Source organism: Hyperolius riggenbachi, chromosome 5 (genome assembly GCF_040937935.1).
Source record: "Hyperolius riggenbachi isolate aHypRig1 chromosome 5, aHypRig1.pri, whole genome shotgun sequence".
NCBI lineage: Eukaryota > Metazoa > Chordata > Amphibia > Anura > Hyperoliidae > Hyperolius > Hyperolius riggenbachi.
In genome coordinates this window covers 181,228,968-181,253,127 of record NC_090650.1, presented here as the reverse complement: position 1 = coordinate 181,253,127, position 24,160 = coordinate 181,228,968, and the positions used below count along the sequence as shown (strand labels likewise).

Genomic DNA, 24,160 nt, shown 5'->3' with positions numbered 1-24,160 from the left:
ACACCTAGGGACATCAGCCTTACAAAGGCACTTGAAGAAGCACAAACACCAATGGGATGAGCACATGAGAAAAAGCAGCACGCAAACGCAAATCCACCCTCTGCCTCCTCTTCCTCCTCCAGGTGCAGCATCTTCAGCTGCTTTATCCTCTGCTGCCCTTGCACCTTCACAGCCACCCTCCTCCACTCCACCTGTCACCTTGAGTGGTACCTGCTCCTCTGCCCACAGCAGCCAGGTGTCTGTGAAGGAAATCTTTGAGCGGAAGAAGCCAATGTCTGCCAGTCACCCCCTTGCCAGGCAGGCTTGGTGGAACTGTTAGCCTGCCAGCTGTTACCATACAAGCTGGTGGACTCTGAGGCCTCCTGAAAAGTCTGACCCTGCTTTCGCAGTCAGCAGAGAATTAACCCAATAAGGCCACCGCAACTGCTTTTTGATGGAGGTGGGGGGTCCAGGAAGGGGCGCTAGCTGATTGGCTGCTGACTGTGAGGTAAGGGGTCAAAGTTTAGCTCAATGATGATGTATAAGGGGCGAATTGCCAAATGTTTGCTGTTCGCTGCAATTACTACTCACTGGCGAACTGTTCAAGCCATCTCTATACAACATATCCTATCAACCCCTGCAGAAAATGGATCTGGGCTGATTAGCTGCTAGAGCTTGCTGTGCATGCTGAGAGAAAATGGATCCCCCGGGAGTTGTCCACTCTGTGCTTACTGCCCCCTGGCCTGTGCCCATAAACATTTGGCGAGAAAGCGACTGTGTGGTAAATCTCAGGGCCATCTTTAAGGAAATGTTTGGTATACGAAATCCATCTGACTTAATCTCACTTGCTCATCCCTAGCAATTGTCCGCTTTTTTCCAAGCCAATAAACTTTTGTGTGTTTTTCTCTTAAGGGGGTCAGTGACATTGTATAATAATTAATAAAGTTGCTTTTTCAATTTTGAACAACCTGTTATTTTGGATATTTGTTCATGTAATTGAGAATTCCCTTTTTCTTCTTTATGGTATTTTGCTTATAAATACCATATGTTGAGTAATTTATTGCTCTGTTTGTGTTTTGATGTACATTTCTCTTAAGGGTGAACCGAGCCTTAAGGAGACAGTTGGAAAGACCCTATCTTAATAATGTTCATGTGGGAAAATTTAAGATTTTACATTTACATTTTAGCAAATCTCATTACAACATTTAAGTAAATCTTTGCACAATTACAAATTATAACTGCATACATACCACAGAGTATGGAAGACACACAAATACTCATATTAATTAAATTAACTAATGTTCTTTTACCTAATGAACTGTGAAACATCTTCCACATCAAAAAGAGACAACACTTGTCTATTTGCAGTAGTGTACAGCCCCAGACGCGTACAGCTAGAAGTAAAAAAAGAAATATAATTATAACTATTCTGGAACTTTTCTTTTCTCTTGCACAATTTTGATTGGTTTTAACAATAAAAGTTTTACAACATTTCACAAATTATCTGTGTATTGCATAGACATTTTCCACGTTTACATTTTTGCAACAGTAAAATCACATTAAAATCAATCATCATCCTTTTAGGCACACACAGGATAATAATTATAGGTTTATGATTTGTGCAAGTACAGTGGGCTTAGTCTTGCTATGGTAAAAGGTCAAAGGATTACCTACTGTATAAGTAAAGATAGGTAAGAAAGTTGGAAAAGCAAGCATGAAGATAAGACAGAGAAAGAGGAAAATAATTGCTGGGTACGCTAGACATACTTTGGTAATGTACGTGTAAGTTAGTTATTAAAGAGATTCCAAGGTGGGTTCTTAGAATCCTATTTGCACACAGAGGTTTGGTCTGCATATACCTGTAATGCCCAGCCTATTTTGCTATACTGTCTCCCCCAGTCTTCCCCCTGCGCTCTGCCCCCCAAACTAAACCGCCGTGCTAGCGACACACAGCGTGTCACCAGCAGGCTGTTTACATGTGCAGCATCACTCTCGCCACTCCCCCGCCTCCTGTATTGCGCCGCTCCCCGCCCGCATCCCTTCCCTCCCCGCTGATTAGAGGGAAGGGATGCAGGTAGGGAGCGGCGCAATACAGGAGGCGGGGGAGCGGTGAGAGTGACACTGCACATGTAAACAGCCTGCTGGTGACACGCTGTGTGTCTATAGCTAGTGTTGGGCGAACATCTAGATGTTCGGGTTCGGGCCGAACAGGCCGAACATGGCCGCGATGTTCGGGTGTTCGACCCGAACTCCGAACATAATGGAAGTCAATGGGGACCCGAACTTTTGTGCTTTGTAAAGCCTCCTTATATGCTACATACCCCAAATTTACAGGGTATGTGCACCTTGGGAGTGGGTACAAGAGGAAAAAAAAATTTAGCAAAAAGAGCTTATAGTTTTTGAGAAAATCGATTTTAAAGTTTCAAAGGGAAAACTGTCTTTTAAATGCGGGAAATGTCTGTTTTCTTTGCACAGGTAACATGCTTTTTGTCGGCATGCAGTCATAAATGTAATACATATAAGAGGTTCCAGGAAAAGGGACCGGTAATGCTAACCCAGCAGCAGCACACGTGATGGAACAGGAGGAGGGTGGCGCAGGAGGAGAAGGCCACGCTTTGAGACACAACAACCCAGGCCTTGCATGAGGACAAGAAGCGTGCGGATAGCATGCTTTGTACCACCATGCAGTCATAAATGTAATAAAGATAAGTGGTTCAATAAACAGGGACCACGCGGCAACGCTAACCCAGCAGCAGCACACGTGATGGAACAGGAGGAGGCGCAGGAGGAGAAGGCCACGCTTTGTGAGACACAACAACCCAGGCCTTGCATGAGGACAAAAAGCGTGCGGATAGCATGCTTTGTACCGCCATGTAGTCATAAATGTAATAAAGATAAGAGGTTCAATAAACAGGGACCACGCGGCAACGCTAACCCAGCAGCAGCAGCAGCAGCAGCACACGTGATGGAACAGGAGGAGGCGCAGGAGGAGAAGGCCACGCTTTGTGAGACACAACAACCCAGGCCTTGCATGAGGACAAAAAGCGTGCGGATAGCATGCTTTGTACCGCCATGTAGTCATAAATGTAATAAAGATAAGAGGTTCAATAAACAGGGACCACGCGGCAACGGTAACCCAGCAGCAGCAGCAGCACACGTGATGGAACAGGAGGAGGCGCAGGAGGAGAAGGCCACGCTTTGTGAGACACAACAACCCAGGCCTTGCATGAGGACAAAAAGCGTGCGGATATAGCAGCAATGCTTTTTGCCGCCATGCAGTCATAAATGTAATACAGATGAGAGGTTCAATAAACAGGGACCGGAAACGCTAAACCATCCCAGATGTTCATCGGTCATGTTACTTGGTTGGGGTCCAGGAGTGTTGCGTAGTCGTTTCCAATCCAGGATTGATTCATTTTAATTTGAGTCAGACGGTCTGCATTTTCTGTGGAGAGGCGGATACGCCGATCTGTGATGATGCCTCCGGCAGCACTGAAACAGCGTTCCGACATAACGCTGGCTGCCGGGCAAGCCAGCACCTCTATTGCGTACATTGCCAGTTCGTGCCAGGTGTCTAGCTTCATGCCCGGTTTCAGGTCCAGCGGTGCCAGCCACAAATCCGTCTGTTCCTTTATTCCCCTCCAAATTTCCTCCCCTGTGTGCTGCTTATCCCCAAGGCAGATCAGCTTCAGCAACGCTTGCTGACGCATGCCAACAGCTGTGCTGCACTGCTTCCACGATCCTACTGCTGCTGGTGCTGGGTTAGCATTTCCGGATGAGGTACAGCTTTGAGATGCGTTGGAGGAGAAGGAGTCAGAGAGGTAGGTGCTGCTGTTGTTATCCAGCTGTTTGCGGCGTGGGCAACACCCGCGCCGTAGCAGGTGAGGAATCGCTGCCAGGCTCCACAAGGTTCACCCAGTGCGCGGTAAGGGAGATGTATCGACCCTGGCCGAACGCACTCGTCCAGGTGTCAGTGGTGAGGTGAACCTTGCAGGCAACGGCATTCTTCAAGCTTCGGGTTATTTAGCTGACCACGTGCTCATGCAACTCAGGCACTGCAGAGCGCGCAAAGTGGTAGCGGCTGGGAACCACGTAACGTGGGATGGCCACTGACATCATGCCCTTGAAGCTGTTTGTCTCCACCACTCGATATGGCAGCATTTCGCAGGCCAGAAGCTTGGCTATGCTGGCTGGCTGTTACTGCCACGGCCCGGGGGTCATTTGCTGGCAATTTCCTCTTGTGCTCAAACATCTCAGAAACAGACAACTCAACCGTAGCGCTGCACACCGAAGGGCTGTTGGTTGTTGTGTTTGATGAACACTGGGAGACCTCAAGAGCACTAGTCCGGAAAGTGACAGTGTCAGCATCGTCTGATGTTTGTGAATGTTGTGAACCACGCAATGGCTGGGCTACTGCTGCTGCTGAGGCGGGTCTGGTGGTGAGTCTGGTGAACCCAAGGGAGGCAGTGTTGCTGGTGGTACCCTGTCCTGCCGCGTTTGCCCACAGAGTGGGATGTTTGGATAGAATGTGGCGGCTCATGCTGGTGGTGGAGAGGTTGTTAATACTTTTCCCCCTGCTCAGGCGGGTCTTGCACACCTTGCAAATCGCCATGGTAACATCCTCAGTGCAGTCTTCAAAGAAAGCCCAGACTTTAACTGGCTGAGGACTCGGACCTCGTGCGTGATGTGCTGGTGCTGCTTAACCCACTGCTGGACGCTTGAGAGGTCATCCAAGTAATTATCTGGTCCTGTTCTTTTGGATCTGTGAGGGTTGTTGTCCTGGACAACATGGGCAGTATTGAGTGGGTTTTCTTGGGTGCTCCCCTGTGGCCTGTACGTGAACCGTCAGGGGAAACACCTCTTCCCTTGCCCCTCCCTCTTTCACCGGATTTCTTCCTCATTTCACTTATCCTTAAAGTACACGCTGACTGGCAGCAGTACAGTGGCAGTACAGAAATGCTATACAGTGGTGGGTGAGCGGTGTACCACTATTGTCAGCAGTGACACAGAGCACAATGCTATACAGTGGCGGGTGAGCGGTGTACTACTGTTCCCAGCAGACACAGAGTGGAAGTAAACACAATGCTATATAGTGTGGCTGAGCCGTGTACACAGAGTGGCATTAAACACAATGCTATATAGTCTGCTATATAGTCACCCCGAACAGGGTGATGTTCTGCAGAACCCGAACAGTGGCAAACACTGTTCGCCCAACACTACTGGGAGGGAACGCAGATTTTAGTACCTAAACACACGATACAACATGTTTTCCGGGGTCGGACTCTGAGGCACATACAGATGGTCCCGATCATCATCCTCATCATACAACTCTTCTCCTGAGTCTGACCCACCCACCACCTCTGCCACCCCAACATCCCCAGACACAGACCCCTCATCGTCCTCAACATTAACTTGGGATGCTGGCCTGAGCCAGACCTCCTCCTCCACATCAGGCCCCATCATCTCCTCAATGGCAGCCCTCATTAATCGCTCTGGCGACGGACTGATGGACACAACGTTCTCCTCCGGGGAGGGCTGCTGCTGACCACTGGCTGCTGGGGTGGATGTTATAGCTTGCGTGGGGCGTTGGCTGTTGCTGTTGTTGGGAGTGCTGCTCACAGCGGAGGTCTCTGGGGAACTCATGTTGAGCTCATATAGTGGTTGACGGTGAGTGGAGTATTACTGATCCCAGCAATATACACACTGACTGGCAGAGTACGCAATGCTATATAGTGTGGCTGAGCGGTGTACACAGAGTGGCAGTAAACACAATGCTATATAGTCTGGCTGAGCGAGCGGTGTACTACTGTTCCCAGCAGAATCAGAGTGGCAGTAAACAATGGTATATAGTCTGGCTGAGCGGTGTACATAGAGTGTCAGTAAACAATGGTATATAGTCTGGCTGAGCGAGCGGTGTACTACTGTTCCCAGCAGAATCAGAGTGGCAGTAAACAATGGTATATAGTCTGGCTGAGCGGTGTACATAGAGTGTCAGTAAACAATGGTATATAGTCTGGCTGAGCGAGCGGTGTACTACTGTTCCCAGCAGAATCAGAGTGGCAGTAAACAATGGTATATAGTCTGGCTGAGCGGTGTACACAGAGTGTCAGTAAACAATGGTATATAGTCTGGCTGAGCGGTGTACACACAATGCTATATAGTCTGCTATATAGTGTCAGTAAACAATGGTATATAGTCTGGCTGAGCGGTGTACACAGAGTGTCAGTAAACAATGGTATATAGTCTGGCTGAGCGAGCGGTGTACTACTGTTCCCAGCAGAATCAGAGTGGCAGTAAACAATGGTATATAGTCTGGCTGAGCGGTGTACACAGAGTGTCAGTAAACAATGGTATATAGTGTGGCTGAGTGGTGTACACAGAGTGTCAGTAAACAATGGTATATAGTCTGGCTGAGCGGTGTACACAGAGTGGCAGTAAACACAATGCTATATACTCTGGCTGAGCGAGCGGTGTACTACTGTTCCCAGCAGACACAGAACAGTAAACAGAATGCTATATAGTGTGGCTGAGCGAGCGGTGTACCACTATTCCCAGCAGACACAGAACAGTGAACAGAATGCTATATAGTGTGGCTGAGCGAGCGGTGTACCACTATTCCCAGCAGACACAGAACAGTAAACAGAATGCTATATAGTGTGGCTGAGCGAGCGGTGTACCACTATTCCAAGCAGACACAGAACAGTGAACAGAATGCTATATAGTGTGGCTGAGCGAGCGGTGTACCACTATTCCCAGCAGACACAGAGTGGCAGTAAACAGAATGCTATATAGTGTGGCTGAGCGAGGTACACAGAGTGGCAGTAAACAGAATGCTATATAGTGTGGCTGAGCGAGCGGTGTACCACTATTCCCAGCAGACACAGAACAGTGAACAGAATGCTATATAGTGTGGCTGAGCGAGCGGTGTACCACTATTCCCAGCAGACACAGAACAGTGAACAGAATGCTATATAGTGTGGATGAGCGAGCGGTGTACCACTATTCCCAGCAGACACAGAACAGTAAACAGAATGCTATATAGTGTGGCTGAGCGAGCGGTGTACCACTATTCCCAGCAGACACAGAACAGTGAACAGAATGCTATATAGTGTGGCTGAGCGAGCGGTGTACCACTATTCCCAGCAGACACAGAACAGTGAACAGAATGCTATATAGTGTGGCTGAGCGAGCGGTGTACTACTGTTCCCAGCAGACACAGAACAGTACACAGAATGCTATATAGTGTGGCTGAACGAGCGGTGTACTACTGTTCCCAGCAGACACAGAACAGTACACAGAATGCTATATAGTGTGGCTGAACGAGCGGTGTACCACTATTCCAAGCAGACACAGAACAGTGAACAGAATGCTATATAGTGTGGCTGAGCGAGCGGTGTACCACTATTCCCAGCAGACACAGAGTGGCAGTAAACAGAATGCTATATAGTGTGGCTGAGCGAGGTACACAGAGTGGCAGTAAACAGAATGCTATATAGTGTGGCTGTGCAAGCGGTGTACTACTATTCCCAGCAGACACAGAGTGGCAGTAAACAGAATGCTATATAGTGTGGCTGAGCGAGGTACACAGAGTGGCAGTAAACAGAATGCTGAGCGAGCGGTGTACTACTATTCCCAGCAGCGACACACAATGACTGGGGGGGACCCTGGCTAGCGTGGCTGGAGCGCGAACTACCCTGCCTGCCTACCCAAAGCTAAACCCACAGACAAATGGCGGAGATATGACGTGGTTCGGGTATTTATTTACCCGAACCACGTGACAGTTCGGCCAATCAGAGCGCGTTCGGGTCCGAACCACGTGACCCGTTCGGCCAATCACAGCGCTAGCCGAACGTTCGGGGAACGTTCGGCCATGCGCTCTTAGTTCGGCCATATGGCCGAACGGTTTGGCCGAGCACCGTCAGGTGTTCGGCCGAACTCGAACATCACCCGAACAGGGTGATGTTCTGCAGAACCCGAACAGTGGCGAACACTGTTCGCCCAACACTATCTATAGCATGGCGGTTTAGTTTGGGGTGCATAGCAGAGCTCTGGGGGAGACTGGGGGAGACAGTATCGCAACAGAGGCTGGGCATTATATGCAAACCCAGCCTCTGTATGCAAATAAGATTCTAAGAACCCACCTCGGGTTCTCTTTAAGGAAATCTAAAATGTAAAGAATTTGAAGATGACACTGCTGATGTAGGAAGAAACTGGAGTGCCTGATGGAAGCTTAGACAAGAAGAACATACAGGAACTCCATACAGATACATTATTGTGATGTTTGGGATCCAAATCCAGGACTCCAGTGCCTTAATGTGGACGTTGCATCTATGCTGCAACTATCTCACTAATAATATAAATGCGAAAGTTTGGATGTTTGTTACTAAATCACGCAACAATGGCTGAATGGATTTGAATGAAATTTGTCACGCACATAGTACCTTACCTGGATTAACATATAGGATACATTTTATCCCCATAACCAAAAAGTGGGTGGAGACCAATACAAATTTCACTGGAAAAATGTAAACTGCAGCCATTCTTACACTGTTAATGATAAAGTTCTCAAACTTTGCACAGTTAGTCACTGAGTGACTGGGATTAATATTCAGAAAAGTGAGTGGAGCCTACAAAAGCCAATAAAAATTCACCTATTGATTTTGAACAGGAATAATTAATTACTGCCATTCTTGCAATGTTACTGGCACAAGCCTCAAACCTGGTACAGTTGGTAATTTGGTGACTGGGGTTCAAATTCAGAAAAAGGGGTGGAGCCACAAACAGCCAATCAGATTTGTTTCATTTCAATGCAAATTATTGATGCCCAAGACCGCAAAGCTCACAAACTTGGTCATTGAGTAATTGTGTGTTAGGGTCAGAAAAAGTGGGTGCAGCCAACACTAGAGATGGCCCGAATGGTTCGCTGGTGAACCGATTCGCATGAACATCGGTGGTTCACATTCACGGTGAGCTGCGAACTATATGCAATTTCGACCCGCCCCCCTATACTACATCATTAGGCATGTCCATTTGAAAAGGGCTCCTGGTGTAGCCCATATATACCAAATTCTGCTACACAAAGGGTGCCTGGTGTAGCCCATATGCCAACTTTGGCTACAAAGGGCACATGGTTTAGCCTATATATGCCAATTTTGGCTACAAAGGGGGCCTTGTGTAGCCCATATATGCCAAATTCGGCTACAAAGGGCACCTGGTGTAGCCGAAAAAGCTAGTTTTAGTTTATTTAAAAGGGTGCTCTTATAGGCAAAATTTGTTGGGCTATAAAAGGGCTCTAGATATAGCTAAGAAAAGTGATTATTATGACCTAACTGCTCCCTACTCTCACACAGAACCCTCCCCTGATGGTGCCTAACCCTAACCCCACAGGCGGTGCCTAACCCTAAGACCCCCCATTTGGTGCCTAACCCTAAGACCCCCCCCCCAGGTGGTGCCTAACCCTAAGACCCCCCTGGTGGTGCCTAACCCTAAGACCCCCCAGGTGGTGCCTAACCCTAAAACCTCCACCCCACCCCCCACCCCCGATTGTGATGCCTAATCCTTACCTCCCCTGCACCCTCAAATCAAAAATCTCAGCTATAAAAGGGTGCCCTTTTGTAGCAGAATCAAAAACCTTGTAGCCTAAAACCTTGTAGCTGAATAAAAAATATGGGCTACAAAGGGGTGCCCTACTGTAGCCGAAAACCTTGTAGCCGAATAAAAATATGGGCTACAAAGGGGTGCCCTTTTGTAGCCGAATAAAAAAATATGGGCTACAAAGGGGTGCCCTACTGTAGCTGAAAACCTTGTAGCCGAATAAAAATATCGGCTACAAAGGGGTGCCCTTTTGTAGTCGGAAAAAAAAACCATGGGCTACAAAAGGGCGCCCACTTGTAGCCTATATCAAAACCCTTTTCACCACCTTGTAGCCCATATTTGCAGAAATAACATTGATGTCTATTGAGGAGCCCTTTTCATACAGGCAGCTCAGGAGCCCTTTTCAACGGATCCCCATTAGGCTAAACTTTGACCCTCTACATCACAGTCAGCAGACACATGGTAGCCAATCAGGCTGCACTCCCTCCTGGAGCCCCCCTTATATAAGGCAGCTGCATCGGCCATTATCTCACTCGGTGTGGCTGCAGTAATTAGAGAAGGGAGAGCTTAGTTAGGCTCTTGTTAGGCTTGTTAGCTTGTTCCTTGCTGATACTCATTTGCTTAAAAGCACCCCACAACAGCTCTATATTATATACCAGTCACTGCATACCTGTTCACGGTACCTGTGTGTGTGACAGCTGCACATTTGTAATACCAGTCACTGCATACCTGTTCAATGCACCTGCGTGACAGCACACAGTTTTATATACCAGTCACTGCATACCTGTTCACTGCACCTGTGTAACCACACATTATTGTACCAGCAGTCACCATTTCACTGCACCTGTGTGGCCACACATTGTTGTATCAGCAGTCACTGCAACTTTTCCACTGCACCTGTGTAACCGCTCATCGTATTAGTCAAGTCAGTGCATACCATTCACTTTATCCCCCCCAATATGGACAAAAAAAGAGGCAGATCCAGAGGCAGACCACCCGGCAGGTCTGTTAGAGGTTGCATTGTTGTGATTTCGTGTGGCCCTCAAACAAAGTACAGTGTTCAGAAGAAGGCACGTGCCATCAACCCCCAATATTGTCAGGACGTAGTTGACTATTTAACACAGAACACCTCATCTTCCTCAGCTTCCGCATGGAAGCGTGACATATCTTCCTCCTCCTGCTCTGATTCTGGCACCCCACTTAACACTCCATTGGCAGCCATCACCAAAGTGCCATCATCCCAGGGCTCAGCGGTGTGGACATTTTTTTGTGTGTCGGCCTCAGATGAGAGCAATGCCATCTGTACTCTCTGCCACCGAAAATTGAGCCATAGAAAGACCAAGACCCGCATAGGGACAACTACCTTACAAAGGCACATGATTACAAAGCACAAACTGCAATGGGATGACCACCTGAGGAAAAGCAGCACACAAAAGCAAAGCCACACACCGCAGTGTAAGATATCATCACGCAATTATTTCTCAAAAAAGGTGATACCCAACTGTACCATGATGTTGGAAGGCAAGTGGTGTCATCTCTGGCACACAGAACTGGGTCAAGAGTCCATCTGACCATGGATGCCTGGTCTGCAAAGCACAATCAGGTCTGCCCGAAGACAGTACCCACACACAGCATCTCTCCTTGCACACCGTGTGACTGCCTGCCCCAAGACTAAGTCGGTCCCCACACAGCATCTCTGCCTGCAGGCCGCTTGACTGCCTTCTCCACCACCACCAACAGGGTCCAGGACTCGGATTGATTCCTGAATTTTTAAGGCCGCTGCTAGCAGTGGCCGCTATAATTATTTTTCTGGTGCGTGTACATGCCTGCCTAATTTTTCTGGTTGCACTGCGGCTGCAACAACAAAACAAAAAGGATGTACATGTGTCAATTCCCCTTCGTGATCATTACCTTGCCGTGGTGAAGGGGATTGCATATCACAATGAAGCAATGATCGCCGGCTTTATGAGTGTGTCGGGGGGAGGCACACCCAAGATAATAAGGTTGTTGCTTCATTGTGGACAGACCAAATTCGATCAGCTGGACAGTCACTGTTGTTCTATCAATGAGCTACCTCAGCCCGGCGACTATATGGGCTTGAAAACAGCTATCACCTGCACTCTCGCCATGGTGCGCAGCAGTCCAGCACGGCTGTCACTACACAAACAGATGTTTGCGGTGCGTTACGCAGTGAGTTTGGTCTGTCAATGTGAAGCAGTACACTAATTACACTATTTGATTGATGTATACACATGCAAGATGTTTTAAAGCACTTTAGGCCTACAATTTAGCATGCAATGTGATTTCTGCCCTTAAAACGCTGCTGTGCGTCAAATCCGGATTTTTCCCCGGGACTTTTGGCATGTATCCCACTCCGCCATGCCCCCCTCCAGGTGTTAGACCCTTTAAAACATCTTTTCCATCACTTTTGTGGCCAGCATAAATGTTTGTAGTTTTCAAAGTTCGCCTCCCCATTGAAGTCTATTGCGGTTCGCGAAGTTCGCACGAACCCCAACTTTTGCGGAAGTTCGCGTTCAAGGTTCGCGAACCTAAAATCAGAGGTTCGAGCCATCTCTAGCCAACACCAGCCAAATACATACCTGGGCAATGCCGGGTCATCAGTGGGCGGAGAAAAATACAAATTTCACTGGGAAAATGTAAACTGCAGCCATTCTTACACTGTTTATGGTAGGGTTCTCAAACTTTGCGCATCTGGTCACTTGGTGACAGGGATTAATATTCAGAAAAGTGGGTGGAGCATACAAAAGCCAATCAAAATTCACATACTGATTTTCAAGGGCAATATTTAATTGCTGCCATTCTTGCACTGTTAATGCACAGTGCCCAAAACTCGTGACACCACCACCCGTATTCAAAGACGCTTACTAGATACACACCACCTAGTTTTGTCAGGTGGATCTCTCACTTAATGTTATGCTTCACTTGGATGCTTCAATGAACCATACCGTATTGCTGGTACAAACGTATTTATTTCTTCATAAATTGTGAGAACGCCTGAAGCAGGAGGCCGGCTTCTGCTGCTAGATGATGCATAGGAAGGCAGGCTGCGATGGTCTCCTGAATGCTCCACGCCAGGCTACATCAGCTGACAAATGCACGCTGAAGCAGTGTGCAATTGTCAGCTGATTGGATTAAATTTATGATGGATACTTTTAAATTTATTGAGATCTACACCCAGCATATTGATTATTCATTGTTTTTTGTGACTGCAATTGTATGTGTTGTGTTATATGTTGCAACACATATATTTTTTAAGATGGTGTTCATGTGTTTCTCATCCTCACACCCCATAACCCTGGCTATTTTTTACATGAGCGTGGTTTGGTGTGGCAAAGGGGTGGGGTCTAGCCAGATATGAGCCTAGGTCTCCAAAGCTTAATGTTGTTCCATATTTATTCAAGTAGTCAATAACAGCACTCAGTTGCTTGTGAAGCCTTCGCAGTACTGCCAAGATCGAGTTCCAGCTGTACAGAGGCTTAGACACAAGTTAAGTGGTTAGTGAGCTGCTCATTGTGTCGCTGAAGATTTTTTTTTTCACTTCCGTAGAATAGCTGAGAGCATAACTCCTCACAGCCTGTTTGGGAAACCATGGTAGCCAATGTACAAGAGGAGGAGGAAGATGGCTCACTAGCAGTAACAGTAGGTTGATGTCATTTGGCTGCACTTTGTGTGGGAGCCAGGAGGAGAAATGACAAGACAAGACAAATAACATTTATATCGCGCTTTTCTCCTGGCGGACTCAAAGCGCCAGAGCAGCAGCCACTAGGGCAAGCGCTATAGGCAGTAGCAGTGTTAGGGAGACTTGCCAAAGGTCTCCTACTGAATAGGTGCTGGCTTACTGAACAGGCAGAGCCAAGATTCGAACCCTGGTCTCCTGTGTCAGAGGCAGAGCCCTTAACCATTACACCATCCAGCCACCACTGGAAACAATGGAAACAATGGAAATGGAAACAAAACATCTAAGAATAAAATAAGGCCTCTAAGGAAAAATAATGCCTATAAGGTCCTAAAACAGGAGGGGACCGAGGCTGCATTAAGTTGTAAAAAAAGAAATTAGGCTGGCAAAGATTGAAGCTGAAAATCAAATCTCTAGGGATATCAAATATCAACCAAAGAAGTTTTACAAGTACATCAACTCTAAAAAAAGAAACATTGACTGTATTGGACCTCTAAAGGATGATGGTGGAAACTCAATGGTGGATGACCAAGGTAAGGCGGAGTTATTAAATGCTTTCTTGGCTTCTGTCTTCACAATAGAAACATCGCTGTTGCAAATTACAGATGCAGTAGAGTCTCACTCTTCCAATTGTAATTATTAAATACTTAACGCAGTAAGAATTGAAGGCAAAACGAAATAAATTAAAAATAGTCAAGGCACCTGGCCCAGATGGCATACATCCTCTGGCCCTAAGAAGTTCAGTAATCTTTTGTGACTCTCTTTCAACTGGCAGAGTTCCTGTAGATTGGGCATACAGCCCACGTTTCCCCATGCTTTAGGAAGGGCAAAAAATCAGATCCAGGAAATTATACAACTGTAAGGGGGTACTAAGATACTATACAAGACTTCATAGAAAATAATCTTATTTCTCAGCATCAGTATGGGTTTACTAAAGACAGGTTCTGTATGACTAACATGCTTAGCTTTTCACATTAGTGAACGCTATTGTGGTTATTGGGAATGCTGTAGATGTGATATACCTAGACTTTGCAAAGACCTTCGACACTGTTCCCCACAAAAGTCTGGTGCAAAAGTTGAGGCTGCAAGGACTGGGGAAGAATTTGTGTCCATGGATAGGGAAATGGCTAATGGACAGAAAACAAAGCGTTGTAGTTTATGGATCTTATTCAGAATGGGTGACTGTTAGCAGTCAGGTCCCACAGGGGTCAGTATTGGGTCCAGTACTCTTCAATTTATTTGTTAATGTTCTAGTAAATGCAGTAGAAAGCAATGCTGCTATTTTTGCAGATGATAAGAAATTGTGCAGAATCATCAACTCTCAGGAAGATAGTGACATTTTGCAACAGGATCTGGATAGAATGGCTATATGGGCACATAAATGGCAGATGAAATTCAATGTTGAAAAATGTAAAGTCATGCACTTTGGTCATACCAATGGTCTAGCACCATACAAAATAAATGGGACACAGATGGGGTCATCAAACTTGGAGAAGGACCTAGGAGTGCTCATCGACAACAAGTTAAATAATTGTATTCAATGCCAAGCCACTGCAGCTAAAGCTGATAACATTTTGGGATATATTAAAAGGGAAATAAAAACTCGAGATGCTAGCATAAAATTGCCCATGTTTAACAACAACAACAACAACAACAAATAACATTTGTAAAGCGCTTTTCTCCCGTGGGACTCAAAGCGCATAAGCATGGCTCAGACCATCGTGGTACAGAGGAAGAAATTTTATAAATCTGGAAATGCCAGGCTAAACAGGTGGCTTTTCAGTCTGGATTTGAATAGCTCCAGGGATGGTGCTGTCTTTACTGGGTGTGGTAGGGAGTTCCAGAGAGTAGGGGCAGCATGGCAGAAGGCTCTATCTCCAGATTTTTTGAGGTGCACTCTGGGAGTGACCAAGTTTATAGAACTTGCTGATCTGAGGTTGTGAGAGGTGTGGTGCAGCTTCAGCAAGTCCTTCATGTATCCAGGGCCTAGACTGTGCAGGGATTTGAATGTCAGCAGTCCAATCTTGAAGAGTATTCTCCATTCTACTGGTAGCCAGTGCAGTGAGCGAAGGATCGGTGTAATATGACAGTGGCGAGGCTGGTTTGTTAGCAATCTGGCAGCAGAATTCTGCACTAATTGCAGGCGGCGCAGGTCCTTTTTGGGGAGGCCAACATAAAGGGCATTGCAGTAGTCCAGACGTGATGTGATGAAGGCGTGGACTAGGGTTGGAAGATCCTCTGGGGGAATCAGATGTTTAATCTTTGCAATGTTCTTCAGATGAAAGAAGGAGGATTTAACTACAGATGAAATTTGGTTTCTGAAATTCAATTCCCCATCGATTAGTACGCCAAGGCTGCGCACAAAGTTGGAGCTGTTTATGTCTGAATTCCCAATCCTGATTGGTGTTGCTTTAGGATAGAGCTGTTTTGATGGCGGGCACTGGCTTTGGACAAACAGGACCTCAGTTTTGTCAGCATTCAGTTTCAACCAGTTATCATTCATCCATGCCTGTAGCTCAGCTAAGCAAGAGTTTATTTTTGGGGTAGGGTCTGTTCCACCAGGTTTGAAGGACAGGTATAGCTGTGTGTCATCGGCGTAGCAGTGGTACGTCAGGCCATGTCGTTGGATAAGTGTGCCGAGTGGCAACATGTAGATTGCAAACAGCAGAGGGGATAGGATTGATCCTTGTGGCACTCCGAATTGTAGAGGTGCAGGTTTGGACATTATGGGTCCTAGGGATACTCTCTGTGTTCTGTCAGTCAGGAATGATCTGAACCACTGGAGGACTGATCCACTGATGCCACAGTACTCCTGCAGTCTGTTAAGCAGGATTTCATGGTCAACTGTATCAAAAGCCGCTGAGAGATCCAACAGGATTAGGATGGAGCATTCCCCTCTGTCCCTTGCCATGAGCAGATCGTTGCAGACTTGGATGAGGGCTGTTTCACAGCTGTGGTGTTTCTTAAAGCCAGATTGTAGAGGGTCCAGGATGTTGTTTACTGACAGCCAGGTTTCAAGTTGCAGATAGACAGCCTTTTCAATAACTTTACCTAAGAAGGGGAGGTTGGAGACAGGTCTGTAGTTGCTCATAGCATCTGGATCCATGGAAGGTTTTTTAAGAAGGGGCTTGATGATTCCTTCTTTTAGAGAGGTAGGAAACCTCCCTGCTTGTAGAGAGCAATTTACTATTTTGTGAAATGCTGGACCAAGCAGGTCAGGGCATTTCAGCATATGTTTAGTTGGTCCAGGGTCCAGGTCGCAGGTTGTCTGGCGGAGGCGACGGAGGATGTCTGAGATCTCTTCCTCACTAATACTTTTGAAGTCAGTCCAGGGTGTTAGGTTGTTTTTGCAGCTATTTTCAGGAGTTGCATGAGTCTTGGGTGCTGTGGATTGAATGAGAGACCGAATGGAGGATACTTTGTCAGCAAAGTAGCACGCAAATTTCTCACATAGCTCCTTTGAGGGAGTTATAGTAGGTTTTAGACAGGATGGGTTACATAGTCTATCAACTGTGCGGAATAGTTGGGCTGGTCTGTTGGCGGCCTTTGCGATCTCCTGTGATAGGTAGAAGGATTTTTTCTTGGTGATCGCATTTTGGTAGTTTTCCAGGTGAGAGACAAGGGTGTGTTTATCTTTTGAATTCTGGGATTTTCGCCACTTCCTTTCTAGTCTGCGCACTTCTTTCTTCATGTCCTTTAGTGAGCTGTCAAACCACCGTGCATGGTGAAGTGGTGTAGACTGTTTAATGCGAACTGGAGCAAGGGCGTCATAGGCAGATGACACTGCATGGTTGTACATCAGGACCATGGAGTCTGGGTCTGCGCAATGATTGGTTAATGCGTCAAAGTTGAGGGTATTCTGAACGTGCTGGGGTGAGACATCTTTCAGTGGACGGTATTTTATGAGTTCTTTCCCTCTGTGTTTTATCGCTGGTGCTGTCAGAGAGAAGTGGATGGTGTGGTGGTCTGACCATACCACTGGGTTTATATCTATGTGTGATATTAAAAGTCCGGAATGAAATATAAGATCCAGGGTGTGCCCTTTCGTGTGGGTGGGGAGGTTGACAGCCTGAGAGAGACCCAGTTCATTCATTATGAGAAGTAGTTCACTTCCTAGGTGGGAGTCGTGATCATCCACCCATGCATTGAAGTCTCCCAGGATGATCCATCTAGGGTGTTCCACTGTTAGGCAGGATAAGAGTTCAGATATTTCCTTAAGAAAGACTGGACCATTTTTTTTTGGGGGGGCGGTATATGAGCAATATGTTGATGTTTACTTCTGCTGACAGTTGGGCTGCAATACATTCAAAGGTTTCAGTGGGGCCTATGGGCAGGGGCCTTATGTTCAAAGAGGATCTGAAGCATATGGCAACCCCCCCACCCTTGCGGACTTGTCTCTCACAGTGCAAAACTGAATAATTGGTCGGCACGGTTGCTTCAAGAGTTGGGCCTGCATGCTTCCCAAGCCAGGTCTCTGTCAAAAAGGTCAAATCAGAGAGCTCTATTAGGTCATGTTTAACTCTCTAGTAAGGCCACATAAGGAATTTAGTTCTGGGCACCACATTAAAGGAAAGATATTGCACTTTTAGAGCAGGTGCAGAGACGAGCAACAGAATTGATACAAGGGATGGAAGGATAAACTGGGTTAATTTAGTCTGGAGAAAAGACGCCTTAGAGGGGATCTAATTAACATGTATAAATACATCAGAGGGCAAAATAAAAGCTTGTCAGATGAGCTTTTTGTCCCTAGGCTTTCACAATGATCTGCGCATGGAGGAAAAACATTTTAGACATTTATTTCAGAAAGGTTTCTTCACACTAAGAGTGATTAAGATGTGGAATGCATTGCCATAGGAAGTAGTTATGGCAAATTCTGTTTCTACATTTAAAGGGGACTTAGATGCTTTCCTTGCGTTGAAAGACATCCATGGCTATAATTACTAGGTAATGCCCAGTGGTGTTGATTTTATCTGATTGCCATCTGGAGTCGGGAAGGAATGCTTTCCCTTTTGGGGCTAATTGGACCATGCCTTGTAAGGGTTTTTTTGCTTTCCTCTGGATCAACAGGGATATGTGAGGGAGCAGACTGGTGTTGTACTTTATTTTCTGATTGAACTCGATGGATGGATGTCTTTTTTCAAACCAAATAACTATGTAACTATCATAGCAATATGATGGTTTATGTGATTGAATTATCACCAACATGGACTGTGAATGGAAGTATTGTGAACAGTCAGACATACTGCATTTGACCAGCTATTAGTTCTTTATCTTTTTTGCTCTGTTTTTTTCATGGAATGTATAAAGACAGTTTTGTATGAATAATCCTGTAAATGGAGGCAGGAAAATTGGGCGCATATAAGAAGTGGACAAATCAGGCGCTGCCATTCACTCTAATGTTAAATATCGGCTATTGGGTGAGGAACTGGACAATTTGGGTGCCAGGAGCGGCACCCACCAAACCGAATTTTTATGTTTTCAGAATTAGTGGTTTGAAAAATATCATTATGAAATTTGTTTTGACAATTATCATTTTTGTAAATTATCATTTTAACTTTCAACATTTTGATATTCTACTTTTTTATTATTTTTACATTCATTTTGTGAATTATAACTTTGTTAATTGTCGTATACAGCGGAGAAAGGAGGTTTTAGGGTTAGGTGTTAGGAATGGAGGTTTAGGGCTAGGCACCACCAGGGGGATCTTAGGGTTAGGCTCCACCAGGGGGGATTTGGGGTTAGGCATTGGTAGAGGGAGGGTTCTGTGTGAGGATAGGGTTAGGTTTAGTAGTAGTAAATTATCGGTAATATTTTTCGGCTAAATGTAAGACGTACACACAATTACACCTAAAATATATGGCTTTGAAATACTTAAAATCATTAAAAATCACTTTAGAAACAATTGTGTCAGGATCTGTGCCTTGTTATCCTGCTCTTGTCTTGCTGGGAGCTGTTCAGTTTCCCAGTTCGCCAGCAGATGGAACTGAGAGGTAGAGTTGGGCCGAACCTCCGATTTTAGGTTCGCGAACCGGGTTCGCGAACTTTCGCGGAAGGTTCGGTTCGCGTTAAAGTTCGCGAACCGCAATAGACTTCAATGGGGATGCGAACTTTGAAAAAAAAAAAAAATTATGCTGGCCACAAAAGTGATGGAAAAGATGTTTCAAGGGGTCTAACACCTGGAGGGGGGCATGGCGGAGTGGGATACACGCCAAAAGTCACCGGGAAAAATCTGGATTTGACGCAAAGCAGCGTTTTAAGGGCAGAAATCACATTGAATGCTAAATGACAGGCCTAAAGTGCTTTAAAACATCTTGCATGTGTATACATCAATCAGGGAGTGTAATTAAGGTACTGCTTCACACTGACACACCAAACTCCACTGAACAGAACAGGTATGCAGTGGCGGGTTCACTGAACAGAACAGGTATGCAGTGGCGGGTCCACTGAACAGGTATACAGTGGCGGGTCCACTGAACAGAACAGGTATGCAGTGGCGGGTTCACTAAACAGGTATACAGTGGCGGGTCCACTGAACAGAACAGGTATGCAGTGGTGGGTTCACAGAACAGGTATGCAGTGGCAGGATCAATGAACAGGTATGCAGTGGCAGGATCACTGAACAGGTATGCAGTGGCAGGATCAATGAACAGGTATGCAGTGGCAGGATCAATGAACAGGTATGCAGTGGCAGGATCAATGAACAGGTATGCAGTGGCAGGATCAATGAACAGGTATGCAGTGGCAGGATCAATGAACAGGTATGCAGTGGCAGGATCAATGAACAGGTATGCAGTGGCAGGATCAATGAACAGGTATGCAGTGGCAGGATCAATGAACAGGTATGCAGTGGCAGGATCAATGAACAGGTATGCAGTGGCAGGATCAATGAACAGGTATGCAGTGGCAGGATCAATGAACAGGTATGCAGTGGCAGGATCACTGAACAGGTATGCAGTGGCAGGATCACTGAACAGGTATGCAGTGGCAGGATCAATGAACAGGTATGCAGTGGCAGGATCAATGAACAGGTATGCAGTGGCAGGATCAATGAACAGGTATGCAGTGGCAGGATCAATGAACAGGTATGCAGCCAGGGACAAGCTAAGGCTAACTAATCTTTCCCTATGAGAGACTGCAGTAGCTCGCCCTACTCTAACTAATGCAGGCACACGAGTGGCCACGGCCGCCGCTGCCTGCCTATATAAGGGGGGGGTGGGGCTCCAGGGGCTAGTGTAGCCTAATTGGCTACACTGGGCCTGCTGACTGTGATGTAGAGGGTCAAAGTTGACCCTCAGTGCATTATGGGGCGAACCGCAATGGGGCGAACTTTTCCGCAATAAAGTTCGCGTGCGGTACCCGCACGCGAACCACCTAGGTTCGCGCGAACCAGGTTCGCCGGCGAACCGTTCGGCCCAACTCTACTGAGAGGAAATTCTGGCCAGTCACATGATCAATGTGCTGCATACTTAGGCTTGGTTCACATAGGCTAAAATAGCTTACGTTTGGAAGCGGAATGCAGCAGCGGAAGCAATGCTTTCCCGATTGGAAAGTTTACATTGCTACGTTCCGCTCAGTTCCGATTCCTGCGCTCCGCTCGTTGGAGCAGACATCCTCGACCTGCACGATCCTTCCCTTCTGCTCCGCTTCACGGAGCGGAACGCAGCGCAGGAGCGGATGCGTGCCAATATGAACCCGGCCTAAAGGATGGACTTGCTAGCAGCACATTGCTAGATCATTCTGTTTCCTTGCAGTGTTGTGACTCTGGCCAATTTCCCTGTGCTCCTTGATCTCTGTCCTGAACTCTCAGTATTGACCATTGCTAGTCCGACTATTCTTTGCCTGCCATCTGTATTACCATGTATTCAGATTGGCTGGTTTGTTTACTGCCTGTCTGACTATTCTCTTATATGCCGATTTGGTTATCCACTCCTGTATATATTGTGAGATATGTGTTCTTGTTTGTGCCATTGTATATATTGTGTGATCTGTGTTATTGCACATTTGTTGTATATAATTGTATAGTTAGAGAGGTTCTGGAATTGTGATTCATTGTTTCTTGGATTGTATGAAGAGAATTCACAATTGATACCTTTTCAGAGGAAAAATAGGGATAAAACGTAACTTTTAATTCATAATCCTAAAATAGATCGATTACAAGTACTACTAATAGTGAACAACGTGAGGACAATTGGGTTGGCCGGTATAAGGTTGTTAGTCGATACGACAAGCCTGCTAATTTCCCACTGTAAATTTATTTCAAATTGTTAATTTAAAGCCATATTTCTTTGCTGATATTTTAGTACTCCTTACTGAAAATAATGATTTCAGCTTTTTGCACTCTTTTCCCACAGCGCCTCTATTTCATGCATGCCCTGTAAACTATTATTAATTAGACAAATGATACAAATAGATATTTCACTGTGAAATTTACAAACCTGATGTGAAAGTCAAACAGGACTAAAAAACAGATGTAATAGGCTTTTAGAAGACTGAACATAAGCTAGCAGGAGAAGGTCACTGTTCGTTTGATCTGCAAAATGTAACCTGTAGGGGTGAGCTTTTGACATATGAAATGCCGTTCTGCTGAGTCAAAATAGATACAGATGTGGTCCACGGCAGAGGTCGTTAACTCACCCCTGATGGCAATGCTGCATGCTGTGCTTTATCACTACAATACATCCTAACTTCCTTCCTCCAGAATGCAGAAGTATCGGAGTGATGGAGCGCAGCATGGAGCGCTGCGGCCAGGGGGGGGTTAAGTTGCAGGCCACATGTTTTTCCATTCTAACTCAGCTGAAAGGCATTTTGCATGCCAAAAGCTCAACCCTAGTAATCTGCTGTTTATAGAATAGAATAAACCTTTTTTAGGAGTAAAAAAAAGGTCCGGTTCTGTAGTTTCTGTAATTACAGTAAATGTTTATTGTTTATAACAAGTAAATGTATGTTTGACCATGTTTTGCCTTTATTGTTATTGCAAAATACTTCACCTGCAAACAGTCACTGATGGTACATATCCTTTCTGTGGATAACAGTCTTCAGAATTCCAGTGTTTGTTAAACCAGGACAAACACTGTATCCATTGAATATCAACAGTATATTGTAGGAATTTGGATATGTAATTGTTTTTTGAATTCCTTTTGTAGTCTGCATCCATTAAGGCCAGGTAAATTAAGCCGGACTCTATATTTGTTTAAAACAAAATATTATTTGTTAGTCTTGATTTATTTTTGTTGTAAAAAAGATAAAAATAGTAAACAACAATATTTCATTGTCTTAAAAATCTGCATAGGCTATATGTGCAGGGCCAGTCTGGCCACAACAAACTTGAACCAGCCCTAAAAGGTTTGTATGTTTGCATGCTAATGCAGGGAGTAAGCTTGGCAATTCAATAAAAATCCTACTTGCCTCACCTCACTGGTCCATTATGCAAGACCCAGTTTGCCTGGACTCCTGCAGGGACACACTCCTGCAAAAGCTTGCACAACTAGAAAAAATGGAGATGGCACACAAAAGGCTAAAGCAAAATCTTGCATTGAGCATCAAAACAAGTACACTACATGTATCGGTTGTAGCCCTCCCTTCGGTGTACCCCACCAGTACAAGTGAGCCTTAAAACCTATTTCTCAAAATCACAAGCCATGCAGATACTGTATGTAAATCAGTTATGCAAATATATAATTAATTATAGTATTCAAATAAATCTACACAAAGTGTCTACTCCAACAGTGCTGTGGATTGCTCCCGTACTCTTGTGCACAGAAAAAGATAAACAATAAATTGCATAATGATATCCATTACAAATTTAAATTTTGCAAGCTCATCACCACAACAATAACATATTACCTACAAAATGAAATAAGAAAAAACATTTGTCTATCCTGAAACAGGAAGCCTTTATTAGTTTACCAACAAATGCAGGTGTTGTTATCCCAACTGGTTCAGACAGACGGTTCAGGTGAGGCAATCAGTGTCTCAGCAGAACTGATCAACTACTTCTGTGGATTTCCACAAAACATGCACTGTTGGTGGGCCTTGAGGACAAGGTTGGGGAACACTGATCTAACACACACCATACAATCTTTAGAAAGACTGAAGAAAAATTTCCAGCATTGCGGATCAATAAAAATCTAAAAAAAATGGGAAATCCGGTCGGATTTTTCAGTCGATTGAAAAAAAAGCTTTCATTTTTTCGGGAGATCCGATCATATTTACCAAATTGCTGTAAAATCGGTTCATTTTATTGTATAGTGTGTTTTTTTTATTTAATGAAAACCCTAAAGGTAATTTATAACATAAATGTTTATAGAAAGCATATGAGCATACATACTGTACACACACACACACACACACACACACACACACACAGATAGATTTCTGAAGCAGAAACATAATACATAGAAACAAACTTTTTATAGCATCCGATGAAATAAATATCTGAGTTGTATTTTCTTCCAAATAATGGACTTGCTTTAAATTGAAATTAAAAGGGGTAGGCTTCCTGGAGTATCTGTAAGTAAACACAAATATGAAATATCACTTTTTCATCATAACAACAAAAAATGGCAGATCTGTGTAAAAACTCCTTTGCCTACTTTTCATCAGCAAACTCAGAAAAATTATTTTAAAAGCTCTGCTTATCTGACACATGGTTAGTTACTACAATGCTTTACCCCCACCCGGCACAGAATTTCGATCGGCTGTAACAAAGAAATGTTTTTCTTAAACCACTTACTTCACCTTGTGCATATATATATATATATATATATATATATATATATATATATATATATATATATATATATATATATACACACACATACACACATACATACATACATACATATATATATATATATATATATATATATATATATATATATATATATATAT

General features: G+C 45.0%; 1 protein-coding gene across 1 annotated transcript in view; it reads right to left on the bottom strand.

The window, feature by feature from the left end:
* LOC137519355 (polycystin-1-like protein 1) overlaps nucleotides 1–24,160 on the bottom strand; it is a 705,387-nt gene that overhangs the window by 228,257 nt on the left and 452,970 nt on the right. Inside the window, exons 9-11 of the mRNA XM_068238307.1 lie at nucleotides 23,677–23,777; nucleotides 22,258–22,450; nucleotides 1,290–1,373 (exon numbers count right to left, since the gene is read on the bottom strand). Coding sequence (XP_068094408.1) covers nucleotides 1,290–1,373; nucleotides 22,258–22,450; nucleotides 23,677–23,777 — 378 coding nt within the window. The remainder of the gene's footprint in view (nucleotides 1–1,289; nucleotides 1,374–22,257; nucleotides 22,451–23,676; nucleotides 23,778–24,160) is intronic.